Source organism: Miniopterus schreibersii (assembly GCF_964146895.1).
Source record: "Miniopterus schreibersii genome assembly, chromosome: 4".
Classification (NCBI taxonomy): Eukaryota; Metazoa; Chordata; class Mammalia; order Chiroptera; family Miniopteridae; genus Miniopterus; species Miniopterus schreibersii.
Window position 1 is genome coordinate 76,948,733 of NC_138105.1, and position 26,817 is coordinate 76,975,549.

The 26,817-nt window shown below is 46.9% G+C and overlaps 1 protein-coding gene across 1 annotated transcript in view; it reads right to left on the minus strand.

Annotated features, from left to right (window-relative positions):
- PEBP4 (phosphatidylethanolamine binding protein 4) overlaps positions 1–26,817 on the minus strand; it is a 211,433-nt gene that overhangs the window by 66,190 nt on the left and 118,426 nt on the right. Inside the window, exon 4 of the mRNA XM_081135308.1 lies at positions 24,683–24,781. Within this exon, the coding sequence (XP_080991434.1) occupies positions 24,683–24,781 (99 nt within the window). The remainder of the gene's footprint in view (positions 1–24,682; positions 24,782–26,817) is intronic.

Genomic DNA, 26,817 nt, shown 5'->3' on the forward strand with positions numbered 1-26,817 from the left:
CAGTCAGCATAAAGCAGAAACCTGCTGAGAAAATGATGGCAGCCAGAACAGATTCACTTGCCGCTCTGGGGAGAACTCCAGGCCTCCCTTCCTTTGAGGTTACATAATCCTCTGTCAACAGCGATGACATCAGGAGAAAGGCAGGGGTGGGGGGGAGGACCATCAGACATGCTCTGAGCTCCATCTGGGGCTCCGCCACCTCTTGGAGATACTGGAGACACAGCCTGGGCAAGGGGGCCGAGGTGGGCCACGCAGCAGCACCTGCTCAGGCCACAAACAGGCCCCGAGGGCTTGTGAGCTGTGGCTGGGCCTGCTTCCTCAGTAATCAAAAAAACTCCCAGCCCACAAAAGCCCTGGTCCGGATGGCTTCACAGGGGAGTTTTACCAAGCATTCAAAGAAGAACTAACACCTCTCCTCCTCAAACCATTCCAAAAAATCCAAGAGGAAGGAACACTTTCAAGCTCTTTTCACGAGGCCAGCATTAGCCTAATTCCAAAACCAGATAAAGACACTACAAAAAGAATTACAGACTAATATCCCTCATGAACATAGATGCTAAAATCCTCAACAAAATAAGGTGTGTGGGCTTAACTCCACATGGGAAGCAGTCGAAGGGTTGAATAGGGGAGGGTCTCATGAGGAAGTCTCCAGTGATGGGCTAGAGGACAGGCTAGGGAGCACAGGGACTTAGACACAGGTGACCAGTTAGGAAGCAGCTGCTTCGCTCCCAGCCAGAGCTGGGTGAGGGCCTGCAAAGGAGAGGGTGGGACAAGAGACCCAGGAGGCATGAGGAAGAGGCTGATGGGAGAATGGGTGCATCAGGGGAGAAAGGAGACTCCAGGGTGAGTCACAGTTTTCTCAGGTGGCTGTGATAACTTCAGAGGACGAGGGGTCTGGGGCAGGGCGGTGGAGTAGAGTGGGGAAGAGAATCACTTTCATTTTGGATGCACTGCAGAGATACCCAGGCAATCAACACCCAGGTCTCGAGCTCAGGAGGAGGGAAGGGGTGTGCTGGAAGCTGTGCGAATGGACAAGCTCATCCTGGGAAAGCCCGATGGGAAAGGGATGCCAGGAGAACCCCGAGCAACAGCCCTTGGAAGTCAGATGGAGGGAAGCTGGGAAGAACATCAGAGTAGCCCAGGAGAAAGCAAGTTTCAAAATGGGAGATGTCATCCAAGGGTCACAGAGATGCCACTGGGATGAGAACTGACAAGTCTGCATCAGTTGTGGTAGGAAAAGGATCTAAGGAGGGACAGTTTCAGTGTGGGAGAGATGAACGGGAAGAGAAGGGAAAATTGTGCATGCAGCCTGCCTGAGAAGCAGCTTGGCTGGGAAAGGCAGGTAAGAGGCGGGGTGGCCACGGCTGGGGTTGTGGGGCTCTGGGAACCTGTGTTCTGGCAGTGGGGACTGAGGCTGGCAGGGCTGGGTTGGGGCATGAGCAATGTTGGCTGCTTCCCGGCTGAGTTCAAGTCTCACGCACGCTTGTGGGAGTGCCCAGCACACACATCTAGTCCCACACCTCCCGGGGCTTCCGTTTCCCATGTGGAGGAAGAAGGGGCTGGACGCAGCCTTGCGAGGTCTCCTCCTTTCAGCTCTAAAATCGGATGGTCCTGATGGTTCTTCATATGCTATTGGTAGGATTCTAAATGGACAGAATTTCTAAATTCTGGATGGCATTTCAGTAATAATTAACAAAAAGGCTTCAAATGAGTGAATTGACTTCTGAGAATTTATCCTAAGAAAGTCACTACAAAGGTGAATGAAAAGTGAGTATTCACAACTCTGTTCATTGTAGTGTTGGTAATAATATATATATAAAAAGACACAACCTAATGTCCAATAGTAAGGGATTGGCTGAGTAAATTATAGTACATCCATATGGTAAACCACTTCTGCACTAAAAAGCATGGTTTAGAAGAATATGTGTTGACATGGAAAATGTTAATGATATATTGCTAAGTAAAAAAAGCAAGCTACATCACAGAATGTACAGTATGATACATTCATTTAAAAATTTTTGATTAGGACACAGACCAAATCTTTAATTAATGTCATTTTTTTCTTCTCTTGGCAAGCAAGTAGAGTATTATCTGGAGTAATGTAACTAAAAATCTAAACAGAAAGACAGAGTTATACACCAAGTGCGTTTGTGTGACTTTTTAAGTCATTAGGATGGAAAGTAGGCTGTCACTGAATCAAGGAAGTGGAGAAAGTCTGAAATTATAGAACTTTAGAAGTGGAATTCACCCTACAGATCATGGGGCCCAAAGTCCTCACTTTTCAGATGAAGAAATTTAAGCTTGGGGGATGTCTAGGACAGTTACTAGTCAGGGAGGTGGTTGAGAGGGGCCAGGCCTAGACCAGTCTCAGGTTTATGCCAACACGCCACCCATCAGAGACACCCCCCCCCCCCACATGCTCACAAGGTGACTGCATCCTAAGCAGCTGGGGGGCTGTGGGCTCCTCCTCCCTTCAAGCCCCAGAGGCCTGTGCAGCTCCAGGCTGCAGAACTGTTCCTGGGTTTACTGCACACTTCATTTTCACCCAGCTGAACTCTGGAGAGACCAAATGCCCTGTTATGTTCGCGCAATGACACTGCAGCCCTCTTTCTAATGCAGGAGAGAGGGTGTTGGGCCTGGTCTCTTCTCTGGCCCCATGGCCAGTTGACTGCCACGGCCACTCCACCATCTCTTGCCTGGACAACCACAGCAGCCTTCTGACAGGCCTCTGTGCTCCTACCCCTCATCCAGAGCAGCCGGAGAGATTCCGCTAAAACCCAAATAAAGCATGCCCCTGCTCTGCTCACATGCCCCAGTGCCTTCCGGTACACACAGAGCAAGCCTGAGCCGGGACCAGGCCCTGCTTCATCTGGTTCCCTCTCTTCCCAGATCTCCTCTCACATTTCCTCACTTGTCATCCCCCACCGCTACAGCCACACCACCTTCCCAGATCTCACTTGGACACAGCAAGCATGCACCTGCCCAGGCTCTTTGCACTAGCTGGTCCCTCCTCCCAGATTTCTGAGCTTTGCTCCCTCACCTCCTCCAAGTCTTTGTCTCCATTCCAATCTCACCTTCTCAAGGAGCCCCACCCTGAGCACAGTTTTAATCCTGTAAACTGTGCATCCCCCCTTGCCCCGCAATCCTATTCTGCATCCCCTCGCACAGTACTTACCACTTTCTAATTCACCCGGTTCTTTATTCATTATGCTTACTGAGGCTTGTTTTCTCCCTCCTCTAGAAAGTAAGCTCCACGGAGGGAGGGATCTTTGCTTTGTGCACTGATGTACTCAAAGTGCCCAGGATAGAGGAGCACAGAGTAGCCACTCAGAAAATATTCATTAAATAAAAGCAACACGCAGGTAAAAGTTAAGAACTTAGAAACATTTTCCCCATCAGGATAACATCCAGAGGGAATTTAAGATTGCCCTCAATGAGAAGCAACTTGACGCTCAGGGGTAAAAACCCTGGTTTAAGTCTACAGGAAAGTTTGCCTGCCCCACACCTGGAGCTCTAACTCTCTACCCCGAAACCACAGTCTTCATTCCATGTACCTGGAATCCTCCTTCTGTTGGCCTTCAACAACCCAACCTTCAATTGTGTTTCGTCACTCACTCACGCACTCACTCGTGTATTCATCACACGTGCAGGCACAGAGCCAGGTGCAGTCACGCCCCTGAGATAATAGTCGGTAGGGGGTAGAAACTGACTGCCCCTCAAGGCACATGGAAGCACCTCGTACGGGGCCGCAGACGAGCCTTCCTAAGTCAGGAGGAGTTCGAACGTGCCTTGAAGTATGGGCAGGTAAGAGAGGGACGAGGAAGGGAGGCGTCTTAGCAAGCACACCTGGCAGAGGCTTAGCTGTGAGAAAAACACTAGAAATATTTTGGGGTTGCTGTGGCTGGTTGGGATGGTGGGCTCCTGTGGGGTTGGGGGAGGGGGGGTCGTGTAAGAACTGGGCTGGGGCCTCACCTTGAAGGGTCGGGCGGCTACCTTGGAAGTCTTGGTTTTCTTTTTCTGAATTTGTACATTTTACAGGCTTCTTTCTGGAGAAACAGAGAGTTGGCTCCTTTCTCAGCAAACAGACGGGGTTTAATTGCTGTTACTGTCAGTGTAGTTGCAAATACCATATAAAAAGGGCTTTTTGGCTAATTGTTTTTAGAATAAAAATTCAAGAACTATGTATAGATATTATGCATCCAGGGTACTTTAAAGATCAAACTGTTTATATTACCCTTAAATGCAGTCTTTAGCTTGAGGCGCTAGGATCTGTGAGGGACTGGGACACACAATGATCCTCCGGGGCTTAAGATGCTGGGACAATGTGACAGCCGCAACCTTTTTACTGGGGGTGGGGGTGGGGTCGGGGAGGGTACAGCCAGCGCCCTTTGGTGGGCCAGGGGCCCAGGAGAACAGGCAGCTAAGCTGGGTGATTCTCAGGCGCCATTAACCTAAAGTGCTGCCTTTATGCAGACCTCCCTCTCCCCTCAGAAAGCTGAATTTCATGGATTTGGGGGGCCAGCCTGGGGGGCAGGCGAGGAAGAGGCTGCAGGGCCCCGGGCTCCCGGAGCAGCTCGGGCTGTGGGGCAGCGGGGGCGGCTGGAGGCAGCCAGGTGAGCCTCAGCACTCCCCATCTTGCCTCCTCTCCTCAGCCCATATGGCACCGAGAGGATTTCTGAGCCACACAAATAAAGCAGACTCATATCTAGTCATTGCCATCCTGTCTTCACGTTCAAGCCTCTCTCAAATTTTAATTCGGGAGCTTTTAGAAAGGCAAATTTATCTGCGACTCCGTCCAAATTCTATTTTATTGGAGTCCTATTCTCAACGGATGCAACTGGCTGCTGAGAAAGCTGTGGGCTTCTCCTTTTGATACCTTCCCAAACTCCGTGTGCGGGTGCGTGTACGTGCGTGTACGTGCGCGCGCGCACACGCACTCACGCATGCGCATTAGTTTTAGGGTTCTTCGCTTATGGACAAACGCAATGCATTTTCACGAGGCGGCTACAGAAGTGTATATACATCATATATACCATATATATCGTATGTATTCATCGCATACATGTGTAATCCAGCACAGACTCCCGAAAGCCAGTATTGAAGTTATATTTAATTTCTTCAACAAGCCTTTAATCAGCACTTCCTATTCCTGAAACACTGTCCGAGCCCTGGGCGTAAAGCCACCCACAAGAGAGAGAAAGCCCTGCCGTAGGGGGCTAACTCCGAGTTCCCCTGGAACCCAAGCGCAAGGTTGCCAACCCATGTGCAGAAGTCTGCACCGACGGCCACCCGGCGAGCTAGCAGGACACGTCCCCTCCCGCGGGAGAGGCGGCCCTTCCGGGTGGCAGGTAAGGGTGGCACCGGGGCTCCCTGAACAGATGACCTCTCAGGGTTTCGGGGGCCTCGTCCTGTAGAATACTTCTGGGTGCTTTTAAGTGTTAAAGTGGAGCAGGCAGAGCTGGGGTGGGGAGGAGAGGGTGGCGTATCCCATCCGTGCTTCCGGGGGCGTGTCCAGGCCTTCCTCCTCCGTGAAGCCTTCCGTGCTCATCCCGGTCACCACTGACGTCTTCCTCTCAGGAGCTGACCCTACTGTGTGCAACTCGTCAGACACTCACCATGTCCTGCCTTACGTTGATAGGTATCATTTTTGTTCTGAGCTTATGTTGCGCTTTCGGAGAACACTCAGGGGGTTTCTACTCGGGCCGGGGCCTGGGCCTGTGCTCTGCAGGACACGCAGGCGGAGGACCCTGGGTCTGCCCATAAAGAACTCCCAGCCCAGGAGGGGGACAGGCGAGCAGACCTGCGATGACAGAGTGCGGGGGGTGCACAGGGCGCTGTGGGCGCAGCATGAAGGGGCGGGGCCGCTCTCATGGCTTTGTAGCCGAGGAAAAGCAAAGAAACTACAGGCTCCTGGGAACAGGGACTTACCTAATTCTCTTTATAGCCCCCATAGTTGTAATGATAGTATTTTCTTTCCCTGCAGTTTAATTTTTAAATAGTATTTTAAAGTCTAATTATATATATATAAAAAAGGTATTATAGGAAATTTGGGAAAATAGCTAAGCCCAAAAAAGAACGTAAAAGTCGCTCGTAATCCTACTACCCCGACCTAACTACTATGAATATTTTGGTGCACACATTTTCCAGTTTCTTCTCCTCATGCATATTTCCCATGCAACACATACGGGTTGTACTCTATATAATTATTTTTAATTTGTTTTTCTTTCCTCATAACAATATGGCACAAGTATTTTATTGTTGTCTTTACGTATTCATCTTCAGTCATTTTCATGGCTGCATAGTACTCCCTAGATCATTTACTTGCCAATCATCTCTTGTTGGACAAATAGGCTGTTTCTAGCTTTTCACTATTATAAGCAACACTGATGAATAGCATTGTGAATAATCTGCTTCTCACATCCATTATAATTTCCTTAGCACCAATCTCTAGAAGGAGATTGTTGGGTCAAAGGCTATATACATTTGAAGGTGTTTGATGGTTGATACATATGGTCAAATAACCCCACAAAAGGGTTTTTAACAATTTACACTCCCATCAGCACTATGTGAGAGGCCACTGGATGTTATTATTATTATTTTTAAAGAAATAAAGCCCACACATTGTCAATTTAATGCCACAGTTGGTGTGGCGCTTTCTTGTTTTCATTTGCATTTCTGACTACCAGTGTAGATTTTCATTTTTTATATGTTTGTGTTGTATTTCTTTTTCAGAATTTCCTATTTATGTCCTTTGCCCATTTTTCAATTTATTAAACAAATTAATAAGCGCTAACATTTATTGAATGCTTACTACATGTCAGGCATTGTCCTAAGCATTTTATATACCGCTTTATTTCCTTAATCCTTCCAACAGCCCCATGAGTTACAATGACTGTCTTATTGATTTGTATGTGCCTTATATGTTAAGGACAGTAACCCTTTCTCCTATATATCACTTTTGTCTTTCAAAATGTTGATTGTCTTCACTTCTTTGCAAATATATGTTAAAACATTTTCTTATCTTGAGATCAGAGAAATACATACTAATGTATATTTTCTTTTGGTTTCTTTATGGTCTAATTTTTTTAATCCCCGCCCAAGGATATGCTTCCTATTGATTTTAGAGAGAGGAAAAGAGAAAGAGAAAGAGAGGGGGAGAGAGAGAGAGAGAAACATCAATGTGAGAGAAAAACATTGATCACCTTGCCTCCCACACACACCTCAACCAGGGATTGAAACCACCACCTTTTTGGTGTATGGACTGATGCTCCAACCAGCTGAGCCACACCAGCTGGAACTTTCTGGTCTAATTTTAACATTAAAATATTTAATCCATTTAGAATTTATTTTGATTATGGTATGAGAAAGAGCTTCAACATTATTTTTTCCCCAAAGGGTTAGCCAGTTACCCCCAAACTAGTTTTGAAATGACTTCTTTACCAGCCACTGAGTATTTATGTTAATCTATTTCAGATCTTTCTCTTCTGCTTCAATGATATGTCTGTGTATTCTCTCATGAGTACCATACTTTTTAATAATTATAGTTTTAGAATATGTATTAATATCTAGAAGTAACCTAAAGTTCCAATAAATATTATCTTGTCTAGTTCCAATAAAAAATCCCTTTCTTATTAGCTAGGAGCACATATGAAAATTAATTTGGGAAATATTAATTTATATATTAAATACTTTATATAGTATATGTTTATCTATTATATATTAGATATACTATTATTACATAATATAGTTATATATAAAATATATTTATATAGTTAATAAATATATACAAAATTTTATTCATATTTATGTATTAAGACTTTGTATATTAAAATCTTTCATACTTTCCATAAGAGATTTAAATAGAAATTCTTTACATTTATTGGGCAGTTTATTTATCAGTATTTTATACTGTTTATTAGTATAAAATATAAATGGATTTATCATGTTTTCTGAACCAAAAATCAACACTCACATTGATAAGTTTTTTTATGCTTCTCAGTGTCAAAGACATTTTAGGAGGTACAGTTTGTATGCTGAAATGGGGTCATTTGGAAGCATTTCTATAGTTAAGAGGACAATATTTAAAATTGGGAATTTAAAATTTAGAGTGGGAATATTTAACATTGGAAGAGTATGGCCACATCCCAAAGGTCTGGTCTCCCAGCTCAGCGTGCCCAGTATAGTGCCTGCCGCACTATGGTAGACATCAATATTTATGGGTGGTTGCACATTGGCATAATGTCAGATACTTAGAATTGAATGTCGACAAATCCAAAGTAAGGATTAAAAGCAGCAAAAAGTTGGCTCTTTAACCTATAGTTTCACCCAGTTCCTTTGGCAGTTCTCAAATAGTATATATACAGACAGTCCTCTGCATCCATAGGTTTTACACTCTCCAATTCAACCAACTGCAGATGGAAAATATTAGAAAAAAACATTACATTGCTGCTAATGTGTACTATGTAGTTAGGCCTATGATGGTTGTGTCTGCACTGAACATGTACAGACTTTTTTCTTGTCATTTATTCCCTAAACAATACAGTATAACAACTATTTACATGCATTTACATTGTATTAGGTATTATAAGTAACCTAGAGATCATTTAATGTGCATAGGTTATACGCAAATACTATGCCATTTTACATAAGGGAGCCGGGCATCCTCAGATTTGGGTATCTGCAGGGGTCCTGGAACCAGTCCCTTCCACAGAGACAGAGGGACAACCTTACATGTATGTATGTGTAACTCATTTCTCCAGAGTTTTAAGTTCCTTGAGGTCAGGAATTTAATCCTAGCCTTTTCAAGTCCCCACAATGCCCATCAGAGAGCTGAACTCAGATGGAATGCTCAGTAAATCATGGTTGAGTTGAATGAAATTGTATCTTGTTATAACCAGTGACAGTTTGGTCAGTAATAAGCAGCTGAGGGGGCGTCCTTGGGCTGCACTCTGCACTGGCTCTGCGGTGAGGACAGGCCAGGCATAAAAGACCTATTCTTTGCCTACATGTTGCCTAAGAAGATACACTTTCCACTTATCAAGCAACAAGTCTATAGAGAATGTCAGCACCCCAGATGGTTAGAGCTAAAAGGGATCTAAGGGACCCTGTAGGCCAACTCTCATTCTACCTGGGAGGGCACCAAGGCTCAGAGAGATTCCTCTCAGCCAGTGAACTAGCTATCAGGAGTTCAGTGTGATTCTGAAGGTGACGTGGTAGGCATTTGGAAACTGTGGAGGCTTTGATTTGGGAAAGGAGAAGGGAGAGGATACTTTGGGATAGGGGATGGCAGAGAAGAATTTTGGAGGTAGGAGTAAGTCATCGATTGTGAGCAGAAGTGGTGGTCAGTGGTGGGTTGTCAGTTGGTGGAGCAGGCCATTGGCAGACTGCTGCAGGGTCCGTGTGGTCAGAAGAAGGAGAGAATACAGTCTTTCTGTTGTCTGTGGGTGGGACAATGTAGTATATTGTGACACACTGGCCAGGAGATGAGAGCATGAAAGACAAGGTGGTGAGGGTGACAACCCTGGCTAGGATGGTGGCTGGGAAGGAGTGATGCTGTGCAGAATGGTTACCCTCTGGGTGGAGGCCTGGGTGTGCCCCAGGGCAGGAGGTAGGTGAGCAGAATCTTCCCAAGAGGCTGGGAAACTAGGGCAAGTGCCCTGGGACAACTAGGAAACCAGACAGTGTGGAACCCAGTGTTCAATTGTGCGGCACAGACTAAGTGCTAAGTGGGAGGCTAGAGAAGGGGAGAGGTCTTGGAGTCATAAGGAAGGCATGCTGAATAAGGTGGATTTTGTGCAGAACTTTTTAAAAAGAGCAGCTTTCAGAGGGAAGAGCATTCCAGGTATATTGATCATGCTTTTTATTTTCTGTATTTTAAGATTCCTTGACATCTGAAGGCTTACTAATCCTGGAGAGACTGCCCTGGGCTAGCTCATTCCTAGAGAGCAGACGACTCAATTTTGAGCAAGCCTTTCATGCACAAACCAACCAATGCAAAGCCCATACCTCACCACCACCACCTCCTCCTGCATTTTTTACCCACCAAGCCAATACCTCCCCTACCCTAATCACCTCAGGGCCAGGTACCAGGCAACTAGAGAGCACTCCTATAGCCCAGAGCCTGCTGACATTATCCAAACTCTCCAATCCTAAACTTGTTCAAACTTGCCTGCCTGCCTTGCCCATTCCTTCCCACAGAAATCACAGTAAGGGCCCCGGGGCCATGCTTGCATATTCCTCCTTCTGTCTCCTGACCAACCCTGGTGCTTCCTTATGTGGCCCTGCATGGTGTGGCATGGTAAAGCATGGCAGGCTCCCTTCTCTTGGGAATTGTGAGTAATAGATGGCATTGATCTCTGTGTCATCACTCAGTCACTTCTATAAATTAAATTCTGGATACAACCAAAACAGTAGGAAGGGAAAGCCATCGTATTTTGATGTAGAGGAAAGAGCATGAACTTTGGGAGGTGGCGGACACAGCTAGGTTCAGATCCCCCTCCTTTCCTTTGGCTCCCATCTTGCTCAGTCTCCCCATATCTGACTTTCCCTCACTGCCCACTGGCCTCCTGCTCTGCTTTCCAGCCAAAGTTCCAATATTGCTTTTTGCTCATTCAAGTTTGGGGCTTTAGTCAGCCCATGACCTCCCCCAAGGAAGCAGTCCTTTCGGCCTCACCTCCAATCATGGTATGAGGCTTTCCCTGCTGTGAAGGAATTTTAGACACCTCTAAAGCCAATGGGAAGAGAATTGGGGAGGCAGGGATGGGTGGGTTGGGAGAACTTACCTAGAATTGCTAAAATTGTAGTCCTTGGCTGGAGGGCTAGGTGAAACCCACAAAATGCCAAATTTTGATTTTGAAAGGGAGAGGAGGTGAGAGTTGAGCAGCCCAGGGTGCATAGTCCCTTTCTCCTTCCCTGGGGACTTGGTTAATCACCCAGTGACTGCCCCAGGCCTGAGGGGCCTATGCCAGGTGGTAGCTTCTCTCATTCAGCAAGCTTGGGGCAGTGAAAGGAAAGAGCAGTAGGACTAAGAGTAGGGACACCTCAATTCTGGCCCACACTCTGCACTGATAAGGTTAGATGACCTTAGGCCTCAGCTTCTCCACCTGTAAAGTAGTGGAGTAGGACCCCATAAATCTGAGGGTCCTTCCAGCTCTGGAGATCTAGAAATCTGTGAGGCAGGGAACAGCCCCTTGGCCATGCTGCCAACCCCTCCCCAGCTCAGGTGTGTGGAGACTCTGCTGCGCATGGCAAAGGAAGATAAAGGTCCCCCTGTGTGGTACCCTCCCAGGGCACAGCTCCTGGGCAGGCTGGCTCCAGCTTGTTTCTCTGGGGCAAATGGCACCTCAGGCTGCACTGCATACATGGCGGGGCCACATGGGACTATTCCTCAGAGCCCCAGGGACGACAGTTCAGTTTTATTTCCTGGAATTGGAGCTGGCCTGGGGCTGGGTGAGTGTCCTGCCCAAGGCGGGGCTGCAGAGGGCAGCAGACCTGCTTCTTGAAGCCAACACGCAAGGCTCCCAGATCCTGCAGGAGTGCACCCGTGTCTTATTTACCTTTCATAATGTAGGAACAGTCCAGGATTTGGCCCACTTTGCCTGAAGAGATGAACATACACCCCTTTTCTTGTACATCTCCTCCCTGCCTACCCCAATCCTACCTGGCCTTCAAAGCCCCGCCCACTCCCTGCCCCTTCCACTCCCTCCCTGCCCACTCCCTCTGAGCGGCTGTAGCTCTTCTGTCTATCCAGTTCAGTACCTCTGGGTGGTGTCCCTGAGTTTTAGTCTTCTGTCCCCCCATCCCCCAAATGATGGTAGCCCCCCTGAGGGTAGGTTGTGTGTCCTAACATCGCTTATACCTCCCCCAGAACCTTGCACAGCAGGTACGAGTGGAACCTGGATGAACAGATAATGCCGGGGAAAGATTAACCTCAGCTCTGGAAAATCTTTGTGAGGTCACAGCTATGCCTGAGAGGAGAGACCACCCCCCTCCCTCAGCCCAGCAGGGAGGCTTGTCACGGGCAACATACATTTCATTTGTCATCTTATCAGCCCTGGGAAGTGTGTGGTGCTTCTGCCTTTTATGGATTGGGGCTCACAGAGGCAGGTCACTGGCTCAGAATCACAGAGCAGCCATATGGATGCAGGTCCACCTGATGCCAGTGTCCCTGCCTCCACCACTGCACCACACAGCATCCTGGGGCAGAGGGCCCTGCGTCCTGGAGCTGGGTCCTCCGGGTGCACCTGGTCCTGATGTACAGTAGGTGCTGGAACTGGAAACAGCAGTGGGAGGAAGAGTTAGAGGTGGAGGCAGGGCTCTTGGCCTCTGCTACCTGGAGGCCAGATCCTAAGGAAATGGAGGGGTTTTGCGGGTGTATGTGTGAATTTCTTAAGGAAAAGGCAGAATGAGTTTACTCCTTGAGAAACACTTTTACAAAAGCACACGCAGACACCCATCGACACACATATGCACACCACACACACACACATCTACACCCAGAGCCATGCAGCACAGCTCCCCAGCCACTGCGGCCCTCCCCCCACCAAACCCCGCTCTCCCTCCTACCCTATATGTGCAATCTTGTGAAAACTCCACCACTCTTAAGGTTAATAAGGCTCATTTGCTTAAGATAGCACCTGTTTCTATGGTGACTCTTGCCACCCAGAATCTGTTCATCAACGGAGACAAGAAAACAGTGACTTCCACCCTCTTTGAAAGGAAAAACCTAATTCTTAGCCAAGGGCTTGACAGGCCAGCAGTCCAAGGAACTCTGGGCGCTGTCCTTCCACCCCATTTGAGTCCCTCCCCGCTGCCCCTTCACCATACCCAAGCAGAGCCCCAGATTCTTCCTGAGCTCTGGATGGTGGCTCCCTCCTCTTCACCTTTGGGAAGCAGCAGAGCCCACTGCTCTGAGGGGGGCTGCTTTCTCCTGCCCCTCCGTCACCTCTGATGTCTCCACACTGACATCACCATGTGGTTCTGGGCTGAGGCAGGCCGGGGAGTGCCAGGAAGCACCCTGACCCTCCTCCCCATCCTGCACCCCATCCTCACTCAAGGCCTGCAGAAATCCAGCCACCCCCAACACGCCTCTTGTCCTGGGGTTGCCCTCCATTTGGTGCAGCAGGCTGCTCGCTGACTCCTTCCTAAACCAGAGCTGTTCAGGCCTCGCTCTGTTCACTGGGCTAGTCTAGTCTGCTCAGGTCTGTAGCTGAAGTTTGCAACACCCACCTGGGGTTCGCAAATCACTGGGGAAGTAGGTTCCAAGGCAGGTGTTGCTAATAAGAAAGCTCCAGCTAGTGATTTGCCTTTTAAGATAAATGGGAGCAGCTTCCGCATTCTCCCTCTAATAATGTCACTCTCTCTGGCGCTCAGAAATGCTTTGTTGGCTGGCAGAGCAAGTGTGCAGGGAACTGCCCGGAACATGGGGCTTGTTCTATGTGTGTGGCGGCCTAGGGGAGTGTGGTGTGCATATGAACAACATTTTGGCAGAGGACAGGTCGAGGACTGCTGGTCAGAGGATGACATTTGGAATCATAGACCCTCAGAGCTGGTCGTTATCACCCGAATCTACCTAACTGTCTCGTTTTGCATGCTCCCTGTGGCCTCCAAGGCCCTCTGCTCTCGTCCCAGTATGGTGCTCTGCTCGCAGCAGTCTGTGTCAGGCTCATTAATAAAATCAAAGCAGCTGAGAACTAGAGGAAGCTGCTTAGAGCCAATCATGCCCAACCTCTTGCCCAGTCCCTGGCAGATGGCTTTTTCTTGAACATCTCCAAAGACAACTTAGCCCACTCCTCAAGAGACAGCCTTAACCGGCTGCCGCTCAGCCCATGGCTATAAATTCCCCCAGTGTAGCCCAGGGTCAGGCATTTCTCCTGACTGCCAGACTCATTTCAATCTCCTACTTGAAATATCCAATGGAAATCAGAAGAGCACCTCAGAATTAACATGTCTGAGACAGAACTTTAGATTTCCTACCTTGCACCCCAACCTGCCCATCCTCCAGTGTGGCCCATCTCAGTAAATGGCACTGCCATTCATTCGCTCAGGCCCCAAATCTAGAAGTCATCCTTGGACTAGCCTACACCCTCCATACCTAATCCACTGGCAGGTCTTAATCTCAAAGCAGACCCCGAATCTGTCCTCTTCGTGTCCACTACTCTCACCATGGTGCAAGCCACGCTCATCTCTCCTGTTTAACGTCCTCTAATAGCCCATGTGCCAGACTCCTTGCACAGGCCTGGATACAAGGCCCTACAACATTCTCAATTCCAGGTGCACATTGTTCTTCATTATTTATTTATTATGTTAGGAACACTTAACATGAGACTTAATGCTATTAACACATTTCTAAGTTTACAACACAGTAGTGACGTTGTACAGTAGATCTCTACAACTTAATCATTTTGTATTACTAAAACTTTATACCCATCCAACAGCAACTCTCCTTTCCCCTTCCCTCGCCAAGATGCACATTTGTATCCCCTGGGGAGTCTTAAAAATAACCATGCCTGGGCTCCACTCCCAGAGATTCTGATTGAGTTGGTCTGGGTATGGACTCCCAGGTGAGTGTGCAGTCAGCCTCCCGGCTGCCCTCACTAAGCATATATCCTGTACGCTTCCCATAGATCACTCTGTTCCAGCCGCACTGGCTTTCGTTCTGTTCTTGGAAAACATCCAACCTGTTCCTACCCCAGGACCTTTGCTCCCGCTGTTCCCTCTGCCTAGATGCCCTTTCCTCACTTGTTCACCTGCTGAATTCCTACCTGCTCAAGGCTCCCCTCCCCTGTGGTGACCTTCTTCCTTGCCAGCCTTCTCTTCTTCCATGGTTCTTGGGACTTAGTTCCATCTTAACACTCCCTACTCTGTACTGTTGTCATTGATTTACTTCTCTGCTCCCTTGCTAGACACTGGAAGGGATCTGACTTTAAGAACTTTCAATCCACAGTGCTTGAATAAAACTATTGCCAAGGATGTGCTGAACACAAAATGAATGAATGAATGAATGAATGAATGAGCAGAGGTGTCTGACCAATGCAGAAAAAGGGGAACTATAATATTCAATGATCTAAAAGCCTCTACTTCTATTGATGTGATCTAAGATTATATTAACTTTCTTAACTCCTCTATTACGGTTTGACATTCTATTATTAGCTTAAAATTAGCTTAAAAATTAACTAAAACTTTTGTGATATTTTCCCCTGTGATGTTTCATGAACTCCTGCTATGCCAGATCTTTCTCATTCTGTCCTTGTGCAATTGATTTGGAACCTAAATATAGAACTTTAGAATAATCCCCATTAAATTTAATTTTTTTCAGTACAGGCCCACCATTCCAATTTGCCAGAAGTAACTGTTTTGTGCCACTCATCAGCTTAGCAGTTCCTTGAAACTTGTAGGTCCTGAACATTTGGTGAGCAAGCTATCTATAAAGATTCTGAACAAGGTGGGGCCTATGACAGAATTCTCTGGCATGTTGCCAGGGATTGCCATTAAGGTTGACACTAATTTATTAGTCGACACTCTTCAGGAATGGTTGTTCACAAGCCACAAACTCACCTAACACAATAGTCATTGAAGCCATATTTCTCCCCCTTGCCCACAAGGTTACCATGATTGACTTGGTCTAATGCCTTGGTTAATCAAGCTGTGCTGTGCTTACTTATAGCTTCCTCCTGGTCCACTAGACCAGTGCATTTATCAACAAAGAAATCTGAGTGGTCAGCTGTGATTTGTTTTCAGTGAACCCATGCTAACTCCCAGTGTTCACTGTTTTCTATATAGCCTCGAACCATCTGCTTATTAAATTTAATGGAATTTTGTTATGGATTGATATTACACTCACCAACCTAAATTCAGGAATCCACATTTTCCTCTCCTATTTCTGTAAATGACTTTGTGATTATAAATCTAAGTTCTTGGGTGGACCTCGAAGATGTAATTCATCTAGAAATCTTAGCTCACGTAAAGCAATGAAGTGTTTGCAGATTACAGAAGGACTTCCTAGAGAGGGGAACAGTGCAAATAATGGTCAACAGAGGCCAGAGATGCTCAGAAATTTGAGATACCACGTGGGCTGGTGGGGCAGGCAGGGGCCAGAGCCTCAAAGGCCTTGAATAAAACACTGACCAGATAGAACTCTGTCCTGAGACACTGAGGAGTCGCTGAAGGGTTTCCACTAGGGAAGTAACATGATCATATTTCAGTTTTAGAAGAATCACCTCTTGTAGGAAAGATAGATACTTTAGTGTGTGTGTGGAGGGGGTGGATTACAGGAGGGGGATGAGTTATAGCCTTTTGCAATAACATCTAGAGAGGTGATAAGGACCTTAATTCACTTAGCCATGTTGAATTTTAATTCTGTGTTTATGTTTATTTTTTCTACCCCAGTCAAATGTCTGAGTTTTTAGTTAGTCTGTTCCCTTCCTGGAATGCAGTCTCTTGTATCCTTTGACTTTGCCAGGGCTGCTCATAATTAAAGCCCTAACTCAACTCCTATCTCCACTGTGAAGTCAACACAGAATGATGTCACCACAGCTGTCCATCCACTCACCTACCCACCCACTATCCATCCACCCATCTATCTATTTCTCCCTTCATTTCTTATCCAGCCATTCTATTATGCCTTCACTCATTGACTCACTCGACACATACTGAGAACCTTCTATGTTCTGGGCGCTGCACTAAGTACTGGGCGTAGAACACGAATAAGACACAGTTCTGCTTTCCTGGAACGCACGCTCCAATCAGGAAATGGGACTCATAACTAATAACAAACCCATGTGAAGAGGGTACTAGTGAAGGTTTGACTGACCAGTAGGAGCACAGGGCAGGACCGACTACCTGTCTGGGGGCATCAGGGTGAGCCTTTCAGAGGTGACATTTTAACTGACACTTGAAGGAGGGGTTGCATCACCATAGAGGGGAGAGTGCTCTGAACTCTCACAGCCATTTGAGTCTAAAGAATCCAGTTGATGTTATACCCCATGAGTTCCTCTCTTTATTTCCTGTGTGTGGACCTTGTCTTTCCAACTGGGGAGCAGAGAAAACACATTTTGAATTCATTTAACGTTTATAAGTATTTGTCAAATTATCTTTTATCTATCTACCCACATATCATTTTTTAATAGCCACAATGCTGAGCACAATAAGTAAGTAAAATAGTTGGTCCCAACACATCCCTATTAAGTCCTGTGCCCAGGTGCCTTTTCCCCTCAAAAGCTCTTTAGGTGGTAACCACGCAGGCAGTTCTTTCTCCTGGCCAGGCCCTGTCCTAGCTCTAGGGGGCGACAAATGCTCCTCATCATCAAAGGCTCAATTTTCTAAGCTTCATGTGGGGGGATTTAGGGCAATAGCAGACTGAAGTAGAGAACTAGCAAATCTGTAGCACCTACTATGTGCTGGGTGCTGGGTGCTTTATAGATTCATCTCACTGAGTCCTCATAGCATTCCTGTGAGGTCGATGCTAGTGTCTTTTACAGGTGAGGGAGCAGACTCAGTGAGGTAAATAATTTGCTCACAGCAAGTCAGGGAATCGCCCTCCCTGGGTCCATGCTGCACCCCAAGGGTCAGGCTCAGAGCTGTACTATATGGCTGAAGAAGGCGCGGCCAAGAATGGAGGCTAAGGGCCAAGGGCCAGGAACCTCACACTGCACACCACTCACACCAGCACCCGTGCCTCCAGGAGCCCTTCCCGGCCCTGACATAAGCTGTCACACGAGCTGGGCCTGGGGAGTGGGGGTGAAATCTACCTGAACTCTGGAGAGGTGATAGGAGTCATGATTATGCATGTAGGCCCTGGCTTCAAATACCAGTCAGCCACTTGCTAGCTGTGGTTAGCTTAGCCCCTTTAGGCCCTAATTTTCTTGTTTATGTTACCTTTCTCTTTGGGCTTTTGTGAGGATTAAATGAGATATTCATGAAAGCACAGTGCCCATCACCGCATGCTAAGTGTACGAATGATGTTTTTTCTTTCTTCCCTTCCCTTTCCTTTTTAAAAAATTCTTCTTCTTTAATTATTATTGTCGTTAATATGTGATATAGATATAAGCTGTAAGAATAGTGTCTCTAGCCAGGAGAAGAAATAAGGCAGGTGGAAACATTGTTTGTAGATGCCAAGGGGCACATCTTCTAGGTTTTCTATCTAGCCTTCTACGCAGGGAGTAAGTTCGGGGTGATCCATGAATAAGTCCTTTCAGTGATAAAAAGCTTCCTCTCCTACAGAATGTATGCTCAGCTCTTAGGCAGTTTGAATTCTTAGAAAGTTTTTTCTTATATGCAGCCAAAATTTACTTCCATGCAAATGCCACCCATTGGATCTCATTGTCCCCAGTGGAGCACAGCAGGATCGTCCCCGTTTTCCAATTTGATTACTTCAGATCTTTTAGGAAATCCTTAAATAATCTTCAAGGGCAGTTCTCATGTCCTTCTTATCTCTTTCTGTTCTTGTTCACCTGATATGATTTCTTAGAGTCCCACTGTTCCGGTTGCTTTCGCTCACTATCTTTCTGACAATAGTGTGGCCAGAGCAGAAGACATTGCTTCAGGTGTGGCATAGGCGATGTACACTAAGAGAACGTTCCTGGGATTAAGGGTCACAGTTTTGAACATGCCGTCCCCACCCCCCTTTGTCTCTTCCTAAGCGAATATGCTCGGGGTGGAGGCTGAGGCCCATGGACAGCCATGAGCCCGGGGTCCCTATGTTAGGGCGGCTGGGTTCGGACTGTTGGTCTCAGTCTCATCCATTTTACAGCTTTTCCCACTGAGGAGAGCCAGGGTGCCGCCCTCTGTCCCCGTCAGAGCTGAGTTTAGAATTGAGTGAGCAAGACTGTGCTGTACCTTTTGGGCTGTCTATGAGTGTGTGTGTGTGTGTGTGTGTGTGTGTGAGAGACAGAAAGAAAGAAGAAGAGAAAGAGAGAATTTTTTTGCCCGATCCAGGAATTCTCCTGGATGGCAGAATTGGTTTCCATAACGACTTTCTGATATAAACATATTTGATAAAAATAAGTTAATAGCGGAGAGTACAGAATCTCAGAGTGGAGAGAGAGAGAGGGAGGGGGAGAGAGGGAGAAAGAGAGAGAGAGAGAATTTTTTTGCCTGATCCAGGAATTCTCCTGGATGGCAGAATTGGTTTCCATAACGACTTTATGATATAAACATATTTGATAAAAATAAGTTAACAGCGGAGAGCACAGAATCTCAGAGTACAGAGAGAGAGAGAGAGAGGGAGATTGGGCTCTTCGAAGAACAGCATTTTTCTTTTTTTTCCACCCCTCATGGTTGGCCTTTCTATACATACTTTCCATGAACCAAGTAAAACGCTTTGTTTACCACATTCCTGTCTGTCCGGGCCCCTCCCTGCCTGTACGCATTACATTCCTAGTCTCTCTCCCCCTCCTTAGATACCTGAAGCACTACAGTACGCATGGGATAATATGATAAATTCATTTCCAATTCACTGCATTATCCCTTGAATATTTTAATGACTCATTGAATGGAGTAAAAAAAGCTATTTCAAATGAACAATTATGCTGCATTAGTCTAAGGGCTGATTATATTTAAACACTGCTCACATGGATAACAGGACACGGTGACCTCAGTGTATGAGAGCTAATTTGGCTCTTATCTCCAAATAATTTTACACTGCAAATTACCATGAGAACCTAAAGGGCTTTAAAAACATTCAGCAAAAGATAATATTCCACTTTGTAGCAACATTTTATTTAAATTATTTTGAATGGGACCAAAGGCATCTCTGGGGTGGGACAGTGACAGCAAAGTGGGGACTGTGAGTGAGAAGGAGATGGCGAGGGCTGTGTTAGCAATAAAAGCTGCAAGTATTAGGGATGGAGCACAGCCCTGGGTGTGAGAAGCACACTGTGGGCCTAGCCTCTTGCCTTGGCTGTGGTCTGGGATGCCTCCAGGGGGCCCTGGCCTGGTCCAGAGGGTCACAGGGAATTCCCAGAGGCTGAGTTGTGGGACAGACCCCCTCTCTCCCAATTATGATCTCCAAAAAATAAGTATGGGTCAGGTCAGGTCCTGCAGGCTGGGCTGAATCCATCTAGACTCAACAGGCAAAAGAATAAGTGCCCTGCCCCCAGGGTTTGTGTGCTGAGTGTTGTCTAGAATTCTTACATGGCAAAACAGGAGTCCAGTAGCCTAAGGGGAATTGCTAAATCATACGTGGCTGCTGGGGTCAGATTTCAAAGTGGGGGTTGGGGGACAGAGAATCACATTTACCCAGGTCCTACTCGTATTCGGTTCTGGTTCAGGAGTCTTGATCTTATTGAGCCCCGGGAAATAGATATTATTATCATGCCCATTTCAATGGCAAGAAACTGAGTCTCAGAGATTACCATCTGAAAGTGGCAGAGTCTGGAACCTCCCCTGGTTCATAACCCAAAAGTGCAGGCCCTTTCCCCTCCCTCTGGCAGCCACGCACAAGTCTGGTTTACAACCAAGGCCCCTCAGCGTTGTCCCCATCACCAAATGCTCGTGCAAGCCCATAGATCTAAACCCATGTGCTCTTAGGGAGCACAAGCCATGCGTTGCAGGTGCTTATTACTTTTAAAACCTACCCTCACAGTACAGGGCAAAGCATGCACAGACAACTGCACAAGTATCAGCAGCGAAACTAAAAATACAGATCTAAATAAAGAAATTAATGCATTAATTCTATTTCCTTGGCCTGACCTTTTTGAAAATGTGGTCCCGACAAAGTTTGTTTATTCTTATTTTTATTATGATTAGCTTGCTTATGAGCATATAGAAAACCCGATTATGTAAATATATATTTTAAGTTTCTATAGGATCTACTGCTCAATTGATTAGAAACAAGGATACATTTGCCAGTTTCCACAGTGCCTCTCTCTAGGGAGGCTTCTCCTCTTTGCATATGTAATTTCCTTTTTTCCTTGTCTCAGTCTTGAAGAGAAGGGATTTGTGTCAGTTTTACAGACAAGAAGCAGTCTCAGAGAGGTCAAGTAACTTGCCTGAGATCTCTCAGGAATGGGAGTGATATTCAAAAACATAACTGGAAAGCAGGGGGCTGCAACCTCGGCCCTGTTCATTGGGTTTCCCATTTATCTCATTCACACTTAGAGGTCCCTTAAAAACACTTCCCTGATTATGGAAAAATCCAACCCTATAGAAAATTGTAGACAGAATAATGAAACCTTAGAGGTCCTTCTAATTCAACCCAGAATTGGTTGCACTTACAGCTGCCAAAGGTTGAGGGCACCGAATGAAAGGGAACCGCGAACTTGCCGTTTCCTTTTCTTTTTTAAAACAAAAAAGATATTCAGGACAAATTTTTGAATCACTGATGGTTTCTAGGAAGATTTTCTTTTTTTGGAAGAAAAAAGGTACTCTTGTCTCCTTAATTGTTCTTAGGGTTCTTTGTCACCAATCATGATATTCTTTGTGGAAAGTATTAATATACCATCTTCCTGTGTTCAATATTCTCATTAACAATAAAAAGTCTAATGAAAATATCTGCATGAAAAGCTCTGAGCACTACATTCAGAGACAAATAGAAGATGAACCAGTGTCTCTTCTGAAAGGAATGATGCAAATTAATTGATATCTTAATTAGGCTTTAGCATGAAGATCATTAGTTAGATTGAATCAGAACTGAAAAACATCTTAAGGAAAAGCTGAGGATGTGGCACTGGGGAGAGGAAGATACTATGTGTGTCAGTGCTCTGTTGAAAATCTCTTTTGCTCAAGGAGAGATTTTCCAAGGGGGAGCACGAAGGATGCACGTTTTATGTAGCAGTTACCTCCTGCCCCAGTCTGGCCAGGTTTGGGGACAGAAGCCTAGCCCTGTCCCTGAGCTCATAGGAAGTTCTGCCCGGAGTGAGCCCAGGTGCCCTCACAATCCCACCCCATGCTGCCACCTCCTTCCCCTGCCTCACCAGAACAGAAGCTCTCGCAGGACAGAGACATCCCCTTCTCCATTTGCCTCTGTAACCCCAGTGCTAGCATAGACCTGACTTCAAGCAGTAACGATGACGTCACAGCAAACAGGTATGTAGAGCTTACTATGCGTTCTGGTTACTGTTCTAAGCACTTGACTTAAAATAACTCGTTTAAGCTTCCTAACAACAGTGTGAAGTAGGGGCTACTGGTATCTCCACTTTACAAGTCAGCAGATTGAGACACAGGTTGAGCAACTTGCCCCCTGAAGTCATATGGTTAATAGAGGTGGATTCAGATTGGAGCCACAGCAGTCTGGCTCCGCAGTCCTTGCTCTTCTTAAACAAGATGCCACAGCAATTAATGGTCAATCCATATTTGTGAAATTACAGGAGCAATGCGTACCACATATGATGTGTTCCCTACTGATGGACTTCTCTCTAGTTTTTAGTTTTACTTAAGGACTACTCTGTCATAGACCCTGCCAGCCTCTCTGTGCAGGGCAGTAGATGCCACCTGTATTGTTAAGAACTGATTGCTGTCTTGTTTCAACCTGGACAGACAGTCCAAAAATTGTCCCTACTAAGGGGCTCCACCAGGCATGGCCCAGTCCATCACCCAACTAGGCCTGGGTCCCTAATATCCAGGCCAACCAAGGTTCCACCAAGTTTCCCTCTGTGGCCATTGTGAATCGCAGGGCCATTGTCACTCCATGTCTGCTGCGACTTTATGGCATGCCTTATTGCTGAGGCCACTTACTGCTGAGGGTAATGATAATATGTAGGGTTTACTTTTATGGGGTTCAAAATCCTTGTCAGGGGTACTTTATTTCCAAGATAGCATTCCCTGGGGAGATTGTCTGGACACATCCACCCATAAAAAATAACCAGAAATAGGGCCCTAGAATGGGGGGTGGGGGAAGCATAGAGATCACGTTTCCCATTTTGCAGAGAGCATGGTGGCATGCCCCTGCCACAGTGGAGCTGAAAGAAAAGACGTGCTGTGAACCCAGACCACAAGGTATGGCAGGAAATGAGTATGGTTTGGAGTTGGGGTCCTGGATGGAAGACCCACCTCTACAACCCACTGACTGAGACGCTGCATCATTCAATTTCTCCAGGCCTTGCTCTACCCATCTATAAAATGGGGATGATGCCCAGTTCACAGAGTCACTGTGAGGATCAAAAGAAAGTTTCAAAGTGCCTTTCACTTGAAAATTGCTCCTCAAATGGGTGCTATTAACAATGACCCAGGCATTCTGACACGGAACTCTTCAAGCTGCTAAACTCTTCCTGGATGCTCATTAAATGCAGATGCTGAGCCTTCTCTGATTAAAGTGGTGCCCTGGAATCTGCATTTTGATAAGCTGATTTGAATGTGCTCTAATATTTGAGACCACTCAGCAGCAGCTAACACCAACACAAAGGAAGTGTCTCTGGGTGTGATTAGAGCCCTGTTTTCCTTTGGCCAAGGTCCACAGCCTGAGACCAAAATTAGACCTGGTTTATGTGGGCTTTGGGGGCTGGTGGGCAGGTCAAGTGGATATAGCTGAGAGCTGCTGCTTCCTGCTGGCCTCTTGGATCAGTGAAAGTGGGTGAAAATGCAACCGAAACCCAAGCCTCCTCCGGCCCGAGCGGGAAGGCCGAGGGCTGTACCCGGGCAGGTGACCATGGTAAGTTCGGTGATTTAGCAGTCTTGCCAGACAGCTGCCACCTGCCACCTGCCACCTGCTCTGCTTCTGAGCTGGGCTGTTGAGGCAGAACCTATGCCTACACCACAAGGCTTGTGTGAGAGAACTGTCTTGAGTGAGGGGAATGGGCAGGAGAACTGCAGGCTTGGAAGAGAGGCAGCCTCAATGCTGAAATTATTTCACCCCCAACAGCTTCTGATTTCTGGCCTCAGAATTGCCCAGTAGAACCCTCTTAGAGACTGCCTTGTGTGGATGGTAAACTGAAAGTGTAACAGCTTTTTTGAGAGTTTCAGCCCCTTATGACCCCCAGGGAGTCCCAAGCACAGAAAATGGCAATGCTCTAGATTGGGGCAGGATCCAGTGTCTTCCTTTTGTGTCCTCAGCTCTCTTCCCTCCCCTGATGGCATGGACCTCTCCCAGCTCTGCACCTTCAGATGCTTATGGTGTTTCCAAGGCTCCTCACCAAACCGAGGGATGCTTGGCTGGGCAGCGTGTGGAGCAGTGTCGCTGTTTTTCCTCAGGGGCCCACTCAAGCTCTGCCCAAGGCTGTAGCCAGGGCTGCCTCAGGATAGCTGTCCACCTGAGCATCCTGTGAAGGACCTGTGGTCACTGGGCAGGGTTGGTTGCCAGGGTAACTCCCCCCACACCCCTTGGACTGCACAAAATCACCCTATGCCCCCCCCCCCCGAATTCAGGCCCCTGGCAGTGGTGTGCCAGAGACAATTGCTAAATTTTCAGAAATTGTGAGTCAGTCAATAAATCATCAATAGCTTGAAATTGGCCGTGGTGGGAGTATTTGCATTACAGAAATCAGCAAATACTACAAATTGGGGCTTCTTCCACCCCGTTATTCTGACAGCTTATTTGTCTGTGCACCATGGATCCTGGGGCATTTTTTGAAATTGTTAGAAAACTTGGGAGGGGCTGTAATAGCTGGGTGCTGGGGGTGACCTGATACAGAAGTCCTTGCTCATCAGAGTCCTCAACCCTCATGAATGAGAGCTGAGAACAGCGGAGAATGATAATAATCTTCCAGCTATAACCCCCAATGAATCAGAAAGTGCCTCCTGGCTAACTTACTTGGATATCTGCCACCAGCCAATGTCTCCAGTACCGAGCGAGGGGATTAACCCTGCTAGGGGCGTCTGGATCCACCATCACCAGCAGGTAGGTTGAATTCTGTAACACATTCACCAAAAAGAAATGTAACGTTATGGCTAGAATCGTGAGAGGAAAACTACCAGGTGCAGACCCTCCTTTACCTCTACTCTCACCTAGACTGGCTGACCTGCCCCTGTAACTTCCTACCCAGGCCATCTTGGTCCCCACGACATTCCTCTTGTGCCTCATGTTTACGCTCAGAGAAATGAAGCTCGTTAGGAAGACAGCTTAGTGAGTTGGGTTTCCCTGTGGGAAAAGGAACAAACCAGGCAAGCATATTTGCTCAGCACCTGCAAACCCCGATCATCATGTTAGGTGCTGTGGAGGAAACAAAGGAGCCTGGAACAGGGCTCTGCTCTCAAGAAGCTCACAGTGTAGTTGAAGCGACTTATCCATTAATTCAGCAAATACAGAAGAGCTTACTGTGCATCAGGAACTATGCCAGTTGCAAGGAATGCCGGGGCTTACCCCTTCAACAAGCATTTACTGTACACCTACTATGTGCCTACAACTGTTCTAGATGCTCGGATTCCAGGAGAGAACAAGACAGTGTGATCCATGCTTTTATTCTAGGTAAGAGATACAGATTAAAAAATATCTATCCCCCCTGAAAAAAAAAAAAAGAAATGTTAAGTTGTGATTAGTACTATGATTAGTAAAATAGGGTGAGAAGGAGTAGGCATTGCAAGAAGAGAAAATAGCTGCTGCAAAGGCTTTCAGGTGGAACAAAGTTAGGGTTGGAGGAACAGGAAGACCACCATGTGGCTAGTGGCAAGCAAGGGGGGTGAGGGTAGGGGCTGGCCTGGGAGGGTCGGGGAGGTGGGAGGGCAAAACAAGGAAGGCTTCGTGGGCCTGGGTGAGGAGTGGGGCTGTATCCTAAGTGCAATGCAGAACCATTGGAAGGTTTTAGGAGAATGATATGCTGTGATTTCCTTTTTTTAAAAAAAATATATCTTCATTGATTTTCAGAGAGAGGAAAGGAGAGGGAGAGAGATAGAAACATTAATGATGAGAGAGTCATTGATCGGCTGCCTCCTGCATGCCCCCAACTGGGGATCGAGCCCGCAACCCGGGCATGTGCCCTGACCGGAAATCGAACCCCGATCGCCTGGATTCCAGGTTGACACTCAACTGCTGAGCCACGGCCGGGCTGATTTCCATTTTTAAAAGATCATTTTGGTGGCTGGGAGGAGAATGAATGGTCGGCAAGAGGCAAGAGAGGAAGCCAGGAGGCCAGTTCGGAGGCTGCGGCGCTAGTATAGTGAAAGAGAGTGGCGCCTTGGACCAAAATGGTAGCAGCCGAGACAGAAACAAGTAGAACGATCAGGGAAGAGTTTCTTAGGTAGAATCAGCAGGACTCGCTGATGAACGGCTTTGCAGTAGGGCAGTGGTGGGGGGGCGGGGAGAGAAATCAAGGTTGGTGCCTGGGCCTTTGGCTTGAGCAGCTGGGAAAATGGTACCGTTCAATGGCGTGGAGAAGACTTGGAGAGGAGAGTTGTGAAGGGCAGCCTCCAGGGTTCTGTCTCAGGCATGGTAACTTAGAAAGGCCTCCTAGGAGACAATCAAGAATGTAAGTCGCAGTCTGGAGTTTGGGGGAGCGATCTAGACTAGATGTATAAATTTGGGGGTCATTAACATATAGCTGGGCCTACATCTATGGAATAGTGAAGCTGTTCATGGATTAGACACGGACAAGAAAAGAGGCCTCCTGACTGAGCTCTAACACTGAGAAGGACCCCAAGGGCAGGTGTCCTGAAATCTGAGACAGGGAGTGTTTTAAGACAGGGAAGGTGGTCGACTTTGCTGAACGCAGCCGAATGGTAGAGCACGCTGAGGGGACAGTTGTGACAATGTGGTTTGATGACTAGATGACTGTTATCTTGGCAAGACCAGTTCCAGTGGAGCAGAAAGGACTGAGGTTTGATTGGACTAGGTGGAGATGAGACAGGAGATGAGGAATTGGAGATATTTATTAAAGGTGATTTTTTAAAAGTTTTGATGTGAAGGACAGCTGAGGCATGGTGGTTCTTCTTAGAGGGCGAGGAAATGTCAAG